This window comes from Exophiala mesophila, assembly GCF_000836275.1.
Source record: "Exophiala mesophila strain CBS 40295 unplaced genomic scaffold supercont1.5, whole genome shotgun sequence".
NCBI classification, from domain to species: domain Eukaryota; kingdom Fungi; phylum Ascomycota; class Eurotiomycetes; order Chaetothyriales; family Herpotrichiellaceae; genus Exophiala; species Exophiala mesophila.
This window is the reverse complement of record NW_015622508.1, coordinates 942,030-955,170: the sequence shown is the minus strand read 5'-3', so window position 1 is coordinate 955,170 and position 13,141 is coordinate 942,030. Positions and strand designations below refer to the sequence as shown.

At 51.4% G+C, this 13,141-nt stretch overlaps 3 protein-coding genes across 3 annotated transcripts; all 3 read left to right on the top strand.

Annotated features, from left to right (window-relative positions):
- Window positions 1-183: 183 nt before the first annotated feature.
- On the top strand, window positions 184-3,047 carry PV10_07116 (uncharacterized protein). Its single transcript, XM_016371978.1, has 3 exons — window positions 184-1,011; window positions 1,061-1,477; window positions 1,530-3,047. Exons 1-3 carry the CDS (start codon window positions 339-341, stop codon window positions 2,528-2,530), a joined length of 2,091 nt encoding a protein of 696 aa, XP_016221310.1. The 5' UTR covers window positions 184-338; the 3' UTR covers window positions 2,531-3,047.
- Window positions 3,048-5,105: 2,058 nt separating this feature from the next.
- PV10_07115 (uncharacterized protein) lies at window positions 5,106-7,130 on the top strand. The gene is made up of 2 exons (XM_016371977.1): window positions 5,106-5,931; window positions 6,001-7,130. The coding sequence occupies exons 1-2, from the start codon at window positions 5,881-5,883 to the stop codon at window positions 6,361-6,363; spliced, it is 414 nt and encodes a 137-aa protein (XP_016221309.1). The 5' UTR covers window positions 5,106-5,880; the 3' UTR covers window positions 6,364-7,130.
- Window positions 7,131-7,512: 382 nt separating this feature from the next.
- On the top strand, window positions 7,513-12,428 carry PV10_07114 (AMP deaminase). Its single transcript, XM_016371976.1, has 2 exons — window positions 7,513-9,509; window positions 9,558-12,428. The coding sequence occupies exons 1-2, from the start codon at window positions 7,737-7,739 to the stop codon at window positions 11,004-11,006; spliced, it is 3,222 nt and encodes a 1,073-aa protein (XP_016221308.1). The 5' UTR covers window positions 7,513-7,736; the 3' UTR covers window positions 11,007-12,428.
- Window positions 12,429-13,141: the final 713 nt, after the last annotated feature.

Below are 13,141 nucleotides of genomic sequence, written 5' to 3'. Positions count from 1 at the left end.
TACCACAACAGATCTTGGAGGGGGGGGGGGGGCAGGCTGGAGGCCAATCTGAGCCAATGAAATGGTGGGGTGGCTCCTGATTGACGAGTGACTAAGTCGGCCTGATAGCGGCCATCCGTGCCTTCCTCAGCCGTAAGCCCTGCACCTGCACTCTGCACCGATCTTGTCCGTACGTCAGTCACTCACCACTTGGTGTCCTTAACCTCCCTCCACCAGTCCGATTGTCCTTCAAGTTAACACCCCAGCCTGTGGACGACCAGGACAAACTCGATCCCTCTCAACTTGCCAATCCTGTTCCACGGCCTCTCTATCGTCAGACTGATAATCAATGTCCCACGATGAGACCGAGCGTCGGCCTTGATAACGGCGATCCGCGTCCCCGCAAACCCTCTCTCACCGAGTCTCCCTCCATCCCAGGCGAACGACCCAACCCTACGCCCACGACCTTCTTCCTCACTCGAGAATCCGATTCCTCGAAACTCTCCTCTGAACGCCAGAGTAGTTCGTCCCCCACACCTGCTTCGTCTTCGTCTCCCCCAGTCAGCACATTACAAGATCTTATCCAAGAAGCCGAGCGCCCCTCTAAGCAGACACCATGCCGGCCAGGGCAACCAAGAAGCGGGAGCCGGAGAAGATCAACCATTAAACCTGGTACAAATATTCCTCTGCAAAGAAGATCCTCTTCAGGGAGCAATGAGCACAACATGCCAGCCCGGCAGCGAGATGTCACCCCCTCGCCTATCCCGTCACGAGACATTTCACTTCCTGCTAGCCCGAAATCTGCATCGTCCAAATCAGTACATAGATCCGATGACGAGCTGACAATAGACGATACTGGAAGTCAAGCCGTGGCTTCGAGTGATGAGGACGATGAGGATGAGAGTCCTGCCAAGGTGCAAGATAGCCAGCCTGAATTGATCATGCCCAGCATTAAGATGCCCAGTCGACGCCCATTCACAAGTCGGGGAAAGCAATTGGGACGCTTCAAGATTCTCGTTGCTGGACGCAAAGGTCTGTCAATGCCCAATCGCACAGGAGACTCTACTGACTTATCTGGCAGGGGTGGGTAAATCCTCGCTTATCAAGTCGATTGTTCAAGTCTGCGAAGATATCGTCCATGTCGACCCACTGTCCCCTTCAAGCACTCTTCACAGCTCTCAACGAGATCTAAAGGGCTCTCATGGTCAAGTTAGCGAGATCTATGCCAGTACGAAACCATATCCCGCATGGTGGTCCAATATCGAGGAGAGTCGTATCTTGAAACGAAGGAAGAGCCTTGGCGATTCCGTACTGGAACGAAACCTCTGCTTCGTGGACACTCCTGACTCTTCCAAACTCGACAAAATCGTGCACTATGTCGAGCAACAGCTCGTCAACGCAATGGTCTCGGTCGAACAACTTGGCAGTGAACTCTCCGGACTATTGAGCGGTAGGGGTTCTTCACATGTTGATGTAATACTCTACCTGATATCCAAAGGTTGGTAACTGACCTGACTTTTGCCTGACTGAGCTTCTACTGACAAGGATAGACAATCTCAAAAACGACTGCTATCAAGTTCAGCAGTTATCTGAGTTGTGTAACGTCATTCCACTCGTCGCCCGATCAGATCTTCTCTCTCCCGAGGAACAAGCCAGTGTAAAAGAAGCATTGGATGCAGGCCTTGCAAGTCTGCCGAGGGTGCCCATGATCTTTGGGGTAGGGGTTGAACAACGAACTGAGGCCACCGCTCCATACACAGTGACTTCTGTCAATGGGCCAGATCTAGACACCATGGACGCTTCCCTTCTGATGTCACCAGAGTATGTTCAACCGCTATTACCATCAGAACTTGGGGTATTGGTACAGCAGCTGTTTGAGCCCGAGACTGTGGCATATCTACGACACACGGCAGCGAAAAAATTGATTGCATGGCACGCAGCGCACCCCAAGCTGACAAGCATCTCAAGCCCCTCTCTTCGTTCAGTGCACAACTCTACTCTGGCCTCACCGATACAAACCTCACTGAGCAACTCCGGCCTGCTCTTGCCGCTAGGCTCAGAGGTATCTCTCAACACGTCCAACAGCTGGGCACTAGCCAAGCTAGCGGATCACACCCAGCGAGAAGAGAGAATTGCCCAAGTCCGGCTGTCTAAATGGGCAGGTGAATTGCAGTTGAGCCTTCAACGTGAACGAGAGCGGTATGAGAGAATGGCAAGAGGTGAGCGAGCGATTTGGCTGGTGGAGAGGATGGGCGAGGAGATTCGAGACGGTAAGATTGTGACACCGGAAATCCAACAGGCGCTTGTACATAAGGGTTCACGAATGGCCATGGGCTATGGCGACGTACCGACCTACCAGATGCATGATCCTCTTGGACTACTTCGGTGGCAGGATAGTATGCGGACGAGGGGCTGGATAGCTCTCCAGGTTGTTGGAAGTTTTGGAGTTGTTGGAGGGCTGGCCTTTTGGCTTGCAAAAACTTGGGGTTTCACCATGACCATTAATGATTGGGCTCAAGGAATTCATGGATCATGGTTCGGCGATGAGTAAAGGTTTGGAGACAGAGCACTCGAGTCAGGACCGGAGCCTAGGACAAGCAGTTTGTCATTTGATTGACTAGGGGATTCGCCGAGGTGTGATCTGGAAGAGCGAGGTGGAAAGGACTTGACAATGTCAGAGTTGCGTTGAAGAGCTGGCACAGGTAAAGGTGAGAGGGCACTCGAATCGTCCCTCACCGGAATTTACCCTCGTGCAGCGAGAGTTGAATCTCAGTGGCGCCCCAGGCTGCCCAAGCGTCTACTCACATGTCTGGGCTATACATGCCATGCAGCTGCAGGCTTCTCACTAATGCCTCAGCCTCAGTCAGGCAGTGTTTATAACAATGAATCTCCAGATCACAAAGTACATGGTTCCGTTGAAAATCTTCTGTGCTGACCCTAGGAATTTGAGACTGCATGGTTGGACAGCGGGGAGATGACCGAGTCAGACACACACGGCGCGGCAGGTTCCATACTGACCGGGATGTGTGTTGGAATATTTACATCCGATGTTTCCTGCAAGCACAGGCATTATTGTTATTACGATGGCCCCTTGTTGTCTGTCGAAAACTTGTCATGGGGTCTACGAAGGGATATTATTTACGAATTACCAAGAATTGATCAGCCTTCTGAGAGATCCAACAACAGATGGTACATATTTATACCACACATGGTCTGTTTCCTGGTGTCCAGTCACTAAGACTTCAAGTATAGTAAAGCTGCGAGCCAAGGTAGGACTCGGCCAGAAAAAGATCATATGTTTTTTGTTACTGTCGCACTTTCATCCCGTCCGGAGTATCCCTATTTCACTCACATCTTCTTCCGACGTTTCAAAAGCCTGGGATCCGAGGGTGGTGTTAGCCGAGATGCATATCTGACGTGCTGCATCGACGATGCGAGTAATTAGGTCCCTGGCATGAACTTTTGGGCATTTACGTAGATACCTCATTCGACGAATGGCATTAGATAGACATGCCAAACCACGGCTGTCAAAACCTGAAGCTCGAAACGGCTATTGATCTCGTGGGAAAGAGAACCCACACGTGGCATGGTTTACTTGCATCAGAAACGCCTTCCGAAGGAATGTCCATGCGAGCAATGGCACAAAAGAACAACTCGATTTTTTCACTCAAGACATTGACACTACTCCGTACAGTTAAGCGAGTTTGAGGCTGGCTGTCAAAAATGTTCTGGCCTCGGAAATCACGAACCTCGAGCTTAGCTGCATGCATAAACGAAACCACTTGGAGCTGCGTGGTTTGAGGTGAAGAGGCTTGAACATTGCTGTTGATTCGACCAATAGTGAAAATGTCACCTGGAAACTCTGAATATTTTTACTTTTTTGGGGGTGAAACGGTGGTGAACGGTGGATGTCGTGTCCTTCTGGCGTGGGCCGAAGGGGCCGCAGCCCACGGACTCCCGCCCCTCTACTCCGTAGAGGCTCCAGCGGCCTCGGCCACGTGGAACTCGTTGAAGCAATTAGAATGGAGTCTCCCCCGTGGCCGTCGTGGCCGTCGTGGCCCCTCGGCCCTGGCCATAGCGGTGGACCTACGACAAGGGCCCCTGGAAGCGTGGAAGCCACCTGCACCACGGCCACGCATTGGGGGCACAGACTCAGGGTGCATGGCTGACTCTTTGGACACATGCATTCTTGGGTTGTTAACAATGATAACATCCCCTAGGTACGACTTCACGTTCTGTGGTGGCTATGATTGTATCCCGGTTTGAACCATTTTTTCCGCCATTGTGTGAAAGAAATGGACCAAAGCAAAAGCCTAGGCATGTATACGGGTACCCAGCGGCTGGAAGCGTTGCACTTCTCGGAAGCTAAAAGCTGTCGCTGGAGCAGTCAAGCCGCACGCCGCACGCCTCAACTCGAGGTCAACTAAAACTGCAGTAAGTATCTCCCACAGAACCCAAAGAGTTGCAAGGATAATCCTGAGCATTCTTATGTCAAGTCAGCGACTACGGACACTATTTGACTGCCATTCTAAGCCTCCAGCCAGGACATCTCCGCGTCGTCGAAACCCTTGGCCAAATCCCCCAGGGGCAATCCACGAGAAGTCAGGATCGAAGTCGAGGGGCCTGGAAACCTCTCGGGCAACTCGACTCTTGGCCTTCTTTCCTCTCCAGTTGACCCACAGGCTAGGCTTTGATGGGTTGAAACTCGTGGTTTGACAGGCCAATGGCCCGGGGCCTTCCAGACGTGCCTGGCCAACCTGCATTTTAAACACCCGCCTAGAGGGAAATGGTGCCCCGCTAACTTGTCCTTGGGCCGGGCATGCCCTGGATCTCCCCATTCTGGTGCCCATTTGACTAGCACGGCAGGTCGACTTTTGGGGCTGATTTGCTTGTCTCGACTCCACTGTCATCCCAGCTCTTACCAAGTGTTATTATTATTATTATCGTCGATCGAATGACCGAGTATTCGTAGCCACGTTCGGGTCGCACCTTGCAAGGGGCCGCTTTCGCCTGATCGCGCCTTGACCATCAAGGTTGATGGTGTTGCACTGCTGCACTGCTGCAGATGCCTTGTCTGCAACCTTATTTAGTATTAACCACCCTCGTTAGTAAACCTCCAAGCCGCCCACTTGCTATCCTTGCCCAAATCAACATTTCCTTCACCCTGGGTGCCTGCCACGAGACTACAGCTGCAGATAGCGAGAACATATAGATACTGGGGTCATCTCTTCACCAGCGCCCAAGATCTCGCTCTCTTGGACCTGGTATTACTTCACCACCTCGGTGTTAACTCCAGTCACAGTCATAAACTTACATCCTACAAGTTTCATCGCGTAACACTCTTTTCCGCCCCAAGCAACCGGCACGGCCCATACCACCGCACTCGTCCCTCTTCACCCGACCCTCACCGACCCTGCCTTTTGTCACGCTACCTAGGCTCCCTTTTCCACACCACCTCCTGCAAACCTGTTCGTCGCCGTCACACCTTACCGTCATTTTCTGTCGACTGCCTGTCAGGTCATTTTGCCTGCAAACGGGTCGAATCAAGTGCTGCCGATCATCTTCACACAACGTCAAGACTACCAAACAACGGACTTTGGACGGCACGTCAAACAAACGCCAACCTCGATCGATCCGCTGATCATCAAACTTCCCGTCCTAGACTTCTGGACCTGCTTTCTCTCTCAACCACTTTCAAGACTGTCCCTCCAACCGCATATTCCTTCAGCTTGGTGGTTCGTGGATAAACTGCGTCCCTGCATCCACCGGCCTATCACTCAGCACGGTTCACCAAGAAGCCTGAGTTCCATATAAGTTCCGGTTCCTCTGCCTGGCGCTCCCAGTCAACCTAGCAACAACACCAGGAGAGGTCTCCCATCCCAATATACTTATAACCTCGCAATGATGTCTCGTCGATCCCTCGAATCCCAAAGGCCAATCATGGCACCAAGTGTATGTTGACACCAGAGTCGAAGCACTCTAGGCGCTGATGTTTCTTGACCTAACCACTGACTTCTATAGATCAATTCGTCCAAACGCACCTCGAAGCGATACTCGACATACTCTGCCTCCCCCTCCTTCGCCACCACCAATACTGCCAACTCTCTGCCGTCTGCTGACACCGGTATGGCTGAAATCCGACAATTGACACAAGGCCTGGACAGACTCGAGAACAAACACCTACAACAGCAACGATTTGTGCCCAGCCAAAAGAAGACCGACGATCTCTCCAAGCTGAGTCTGGGGGCCAAGGTCGAGAGAGCCCTTGGTCGACGGATGACCGACCAAGATGCTGTACTCCGCGTCAAGAGACCCAACCTCGTTTCATCAAAATCGGTTCCCATCTCCTCTTTTATGGATGAGAAGACGCTCCTCAAAGCATGAACAACAGCCTTCAGCAGCTTCGGCGGCCCTAAGCCTGGACGACTCCACATGCCAGGCGATTTCTCCAACACGCTATGATCGGACACAAGGTCTTGCACGGCTCTAGACATGAGGGGTGGATATGCGTACTGAAGACATGACGGGCCATGAACATTTGGGTATATTTGACACCTGGGTTTGATTTGTTTTGACTGTCACTTGAGATATACCATTTGCACATATTTTCTTTTTCGTTCTGCATCCCAGCCCATTCTGCTGCTGCACGGCACAACATCAAGGGTGTGGATGTTTTTGACTCGAGGTGTGGTGGGCTTGCCTGATGGAGCAGCCCGAGGGATTGAGGACTTGACGCAAGCATGGACATGAGCATCATTTATGAATTTCATGCCTGGCTGTGGTTCTCGGATCCCCAAACACATGACCATCATCGAAAAGGCTTGGTTGGGGTGTGGGGAGGGAAGAAACTTCTCAAGGCGAGAGTTGGGAGGCCGAACATGGTTGCATCGTTGCAAAACCACGCCCTAGAAGTTCTCTGCTGTATGTGTCATGTCATTCAGCTAGTGGTGGATGAATGATCGGTGGGCAACTAGGCAGTTGTGAGAATTATGCCGTCTCCTCATCCCCTGCTCATTGTTATTACCAGACAAAACCTCAACTAGGGCCACTCTGGTCATCATCAATACCACTACCATTACCGTTACCACTACAGTTTCCTTGTCGATTGCACTGTTCCCATGTCGAGTCTTAGGCCAGCAAAAGAACAAATGTCACTAACAGGTTCTCTTGTCTTTAAAAGGAAAGGATCAGAGTGGGAGGTTGTTGTTGTGTTTTCTAGAAGACAACAGTAGCTTCGTATTCACGGTGGATCACCTAGAGCAAAGCTTAGCTTGGGGCAAAAGGACTCTCAGAGAGTGATATCATAGGGTTAAAGAAAGCCCTAACCTAGCGTCATCTCCAGGGCTCAAAAGAGAAAATGGCACCGGAATTGGCGGCTTCTGATGCCTAATGTTCAGTTAAGCTCCAGTCGGGGGACGCCGACTCCTGTGTGCCCGCACTCGTGATTGGCCACGTGCATCCTTAGCGCTACGACTCTGTACCACAAATTCACCATCAATATTCATCCCTTCTGAACGTCGTCCAAAAGCTCCAGACGTTTCAAGGGCATCGAAATCTCTTTTGGCGTCGTCGGTGCTTCTCTCCTTAGACTCCTTCGTGCTATCATCATTTCCCTCTCTCCATTAGTTCTCATTTTGTTGCTTATCTGCTAGAGTATCCTTATCAACCGTCTCACTCACCGGTGAATGGTCATCTCCCTCTGTTGATTCCCCTAACAACCTATGAACTATAATAGCCAGGTTTGACACATCAAAACAATGGATACCCGCAGTTCTGCGTTACCCCAGACGCCGCACGGTGATACTGTGGACTCGGACGAAGAGGCCGACATCTATGACTACACAGCCCGGGTGACGAGCCGAACAGAGGAGGAGCCACGCTCGTCCAAGCGGAGCGGTAAGACTTCATCACAAATTCCAGAAGACGACGATGAGCAAGAAACAAATACTCCCGAGACTGGTGACTCCAACTCTTCTGATGAACTCGGAGCAGACGAGCATATCCCACATCCATTCTATCATTACGGCACTGAAAAACGAGATTCATATGCTGATGCTAAACTCATCTTTCAACGCCATCGAATGGACACAAAGTCAGAAAAGGATTTTGAACCCCCTCAATCTCTGGGCAAGTCCTTTACCATGCCTACATCGCTGGATCATGGTTCGACGTTGAGTCGCACCTCGAGCCTAGCGTCTAAGCCAAGCCATCACGGTCACGGTCACAGAGCACCTCCACCAGGTGGAATCCAGATCTCTCAATCCAAAGAGGCATTTCCTTCCCTCACTGCGAAGCTTGGAAGTTTCCAGGATTTACAGGGAGATCCAACCCTGCTTGCTGATGCAGCGGCCCGCAGCCATAGGAAGCATCCACATCTTCCGCACGAGTTCAAGGACCCCTTGCTAGCACATGAGGGCGTTCATGGGGCTGGCGCCGGGGTTGGACTAGGGTCCGGCCCTGGTGGACTTGCAAGCAACGACGAAAGCATCATCAATGAAGTCCAGGCTATTTGTGACAAGATCAAGACTCTTCTCGACCTGCGACAGAAGTACTTGAGAGCGTCTCATCAGAATCCAGGCGCTAATCCCAAGGACGACGAGTTATGGGAGATTTATCCACCTCCCCCCAATCCAGTTTGGAATGAACACAAGATCAGACCCACAGAGCCTATACCTCCCAACAGTACCTCGAGCAGTTTCTACATGGCCGATGCCAGGGCACATGCCAATACCAATGCAGGCGAGCTCAACAGATGGCCCACTAGTGCTAGTGTTGCTGGGTCAGAAAAGGGGGGGCCTCCATCGCCTACTTTCCCCAAAAAGGCTCGCAAAGCTGGTCATGCAATTGGTGAGGATTTCGACCTAAATGAATGCTACATTCCCGAAGAAGACGGTAGCCATCGCTTCGAAATGGATGAGGGGAGCGTATACCAGGTCTATGATCGTGACGGCAAATCTTTGGTTCAAGTGCCTACCTTGAGAGATTATTACATGGATCTGGACACCATCCTGGAGATTGCCTCGGATGGCCCGGCAAAGAGCTTTGCATATCGCCGTCTTCAATACTTGGAAGGTCGATACAACCTTTACACTCTCTTGAATGAGTACGAAGAAGTCGCCGAGACGAAGAAGGTGCCTCATCGAGACTTCTACAACGTCAGAAAAGTCGACACTCACGTTCATCATTCAGCATGTATGAATCAAAAGCATTTGTTGCGATTCATCAAGAGCAAGATGAAGAAATGTCCAGACGACCCGGTCATTGTTCGTGATGACAAGGAGTTGACTCTGAAAGAGGTGTTTGAGAGCATCAATCTCACGGCGTACGATCTCAGTATCGACACGTTGGACATGCATGCTCACACCGATTCGTTCCACCGATTTGACAAATTCAACCTGAAATACAATCCCGTGGGCCAATCCAGATTGAGAGACATCTTCCTGAAGACGGACAATCACATCAAGGGTCGATACCTAGCCGAGATAACGCGCGAGGTGATATCGGATCTGGAGTCGAGCAAGTACCAGATGGTGAGTTTCCAGGCATACACATGGCATGGGTTTAACTAAACGACACAGGTTGAATGGCGAATCAGTATATACGGGCGCAGCCTCCAGGAATGGGACACGCTCGCAGCATGGGTTGTGGACAATCGACTATTCTCCCACAACGTTCGTTGGCTGATTCAGATTCCCCGACTATACGCCCTGTACAAATCGATGAAGACGATGGGAGATTTCGAGCAGTTACTGAAAAACATCTTTCAACCATTGTTCGAGGTGACACAGAATCCTGCATCGCACCCCAAACTCCACGTTTTCCTCCAACGGGTGATTGGATTTGATAGTGTTGATGATGAGAGCAAGGTGGAGAGACGACTGTACCGCAAATTCCCAGCACCCAAGGAGTGGAACACCAAGCAGAATCCGCCATATGGATATTGGATCTACTTCATCTACGCCAACATGACGTCGCTGAACGCATGGCGGAAGCAACGTGGCTTCAACACGTTTTTGCTCCGACCCCATTGCGGCGAAGCTGGAGACACAGATCACCTGGCAGCGGCGCTGTTGTGCTGCCACAGCATCAGTCACGGCATCACCTTACGAAAGGTGCCTATGCTCCAGTATGCGTTCTACCTGGAGCAGATTGGCATTGCCATGTCACCGCTCAGCAACAATGCGCTGTTTTTGACCTATGACCGAAACCCATTTATCAGTTATTTCAAAAAGGGGTTGAACGTGTCCTTGTCCACGGATGACCCGTTGCAATTCGCATTCACCAAGGAACCCTTAATCGAAGAATACTCGGTTGCCGCACAGATCTACAAATTAAGCTCGATCGACATGTGCGAGCTGGCAAAACACTCGGTCGACCAATGCGGATTTGAATTATCGTTGAAACAACGCTGGCTCGGAAAATACTGCTACCTTCCAGGCGTGCTAGGCAACGACGTATCCAAATGCAACGTCCCGGACGTGCGCGAAGCATTCAGACACGAAACTCTACGAGCAGAACACGCATTCCTCGCCAAATACACCCAAGATTTCAGCCATTTCGACCGATGCACGCCGAATCTACCGAACCCGGCAGAAGAAGAAACGCCGATCGAAGCACTAGAATCCCCACGACAGTATTATGCTACGGTGCCCGATTCGATCCAGCCCGCGCAGACGGCACGAGGACAACCAACGTCGTGGACCAGCGCGTTGGTGGATCGTAGTGCGGGTAATGTATCGCCCGTCCGACCCCGGACAATGTCGAACGCGTTCCACCCTGTCGCTCATGGACAGGCCGACGCCCACATTTCAGCACAGGAACCACGGGCTTTCCCCGGACTGGTGCATGAACGTGAACGTCGACGTAGTCTTCGCGTCAGCTCGAGTCATTCGGACATTGCGGGGTCAGGTACAGGATTTGGTACGGGTCCCGGAACCATGTCGTCTAGCTTGCAGATGGAACCGGGATTGGCTAAAATTCTGGTCAGAGAGGACTCGGAGTTGGCTCAGATGGAGTATTCGGATTGATGATGTGTTTACGGTTTACGAGGAGGAGGGGGGTGGTTTGTTCCAGTGGTTGTTGATGACATGTGCGCAATTGCGGCTCTGGCCTGGCCCCAACCCCGACTCCTTGGACCTGCAGCTTGAGGGACGGATAGAAGCGGAGACAAGAGCGGTCGCGGTCGCGGTCGCGTCAGGCTTATCACAGCGTTGGATGGGTTTCACGTGAAGGAATGCGGATGACGGATTACGGGAGGCGGCTGCGCTGGGCTGGGCTTGGTTTCGAGGACTGATTCAATCAGTGAGATGGTCTGCGCCCTTTGATCTGCCTGCATGCCAACCAAGTACCACGCATGATGATTGATTGATTGATTAGTGCAATTGCGTGGCTGACAGTGAACGGACCGTATGTCTGTCTTGAGTTTGATAATCGGGAGGAGTCGGAGGGAATCAGATTTGAAGCATGGACAATGATATTGGAATCAATCGGATCGGAGGAGTGGAGAAGGGGGAATCAGAATGGGAGAAGGGCGTATCGTAGGTACCCTAGGCAGGCATACGAGATGGACAGGCACGCAGGTTGCCGGCTAGGTATTGGCTAGGTACTGGCTACGGACTACAGGGTACGGAAGTATGAGTTAGGGACGGGTAATGACTGTAGGAGGATAAGGATAAGGATAAGGACAGGAAACGATAATCTGGGGAAGCATGTCTTGCACATCCGACATGATTATCTTTCGGTGTGGGAGTGGCTCCCGTTGGCCCCGGTTAGGTAGATAAGCTTGCACGCTCGTCCCGGGGGTCCAGAATCTGCGAGTCCAGTAGGGAATATGGGTCGAGGGGTCTAGTGGATGGGACTAATGGTTAGTAGTTACTTGTCCTTTTAAGGCGGTGTCCTGAATCAGCAAGGATTTCTACTTGTGGTGTGGATTCGCGTTGATCCGGACATGGTTATTGCGAGATGCATATGGAGTGTTGTTTCGGGTGATTCACCCCGAATATGATGAGTCAAGACTTGAAATTGGAGTTGAGAACGGTTGAACACGGTTGAACTGAAATGAGGCATGGGCTAAGAGTGCGGAGGTGAGAAGGAGAAGAGAGGGAGTGATGACGACGATCATGTTGCGGTGTCCAAAGTCCAAGGCCCAAAAGCTAAAAGGCCCAGCGGAGAAATGGGTTATGCGAATGAGAATGAGAATGGGAATGGGCAGTCGGCGGCTTTCCTTTTGGTTGGATTTTTTTGTTTGTTCCTCTTCTCCAGAAGAAGAAGACCTGAGAGGCAAAAAACTGTTGATATGCAGGCATCCATGATCAACGTTCCAGCCAGTGACGAGCAAAAGTCCAATCAGCAGACATTCCATTCGGAACTGACTGTGTTGGCCTGCCGGGTGGCTTTGATATGACTCCCACCGCCTGTGTGCCTGTGATATGATTGTGGGTTTTTAGAATGGGAGACGGCGTATACCGTAATGATGGTTGAGTCAAGACAGACCACTGATGCATGCATTGGTGCCATGGTGCGTTGGGCGGGGCGTCTTGTCGTGGATCTTTAGGCAGGGCACAGAGCACGCAGGGTTGGGTTCGGTTTGAGATGGCATTAATGGGTGATGGTTGAGACATGCGGTAGTACCTACCTAGGTACCGACCTATTGGAAGGACATAACTTGATCCCTGGGTCCTCGTAGGAGTCAAGGTATTGACAGTACCTACTTAGAGTACCTACCAGTCTCTTAGAAGTAGGTAGGTACCATGCAAGTATGCCTCATCTGCAGGGCGTCAATCTACTGTTTGTAGGCTGTAGGCTGTAGGAATAGGTGGCAGTGGCAAAGCATTTGCACATGCATCAACCTCTTTTGCCCCAAAACACCCTATAGCCTAGGTATGTAAGTAGAATAAAAAGCCCTAGGAACGTACTCCGTAGAAGCCCTCTCGGGCCCGTGAGCCAAGAGTGACGCCCCAAGACTATCTACGGAGTAAGTAGGTCGCTACCTACCTACCTAACCTCCTTAGAGGATTAGTCAATGCCCAGTCAGAACTCTGCTTAGTCCTTCGTCTGTTCTCCATCCACTACGATCTGATCCACTTTCTTAAGGACCAGGTTTCTTGTCGATGTCATCGCTGGTAGTTCTTGTGTAGTGGCTCCATCGCCCACAATTGTGCTT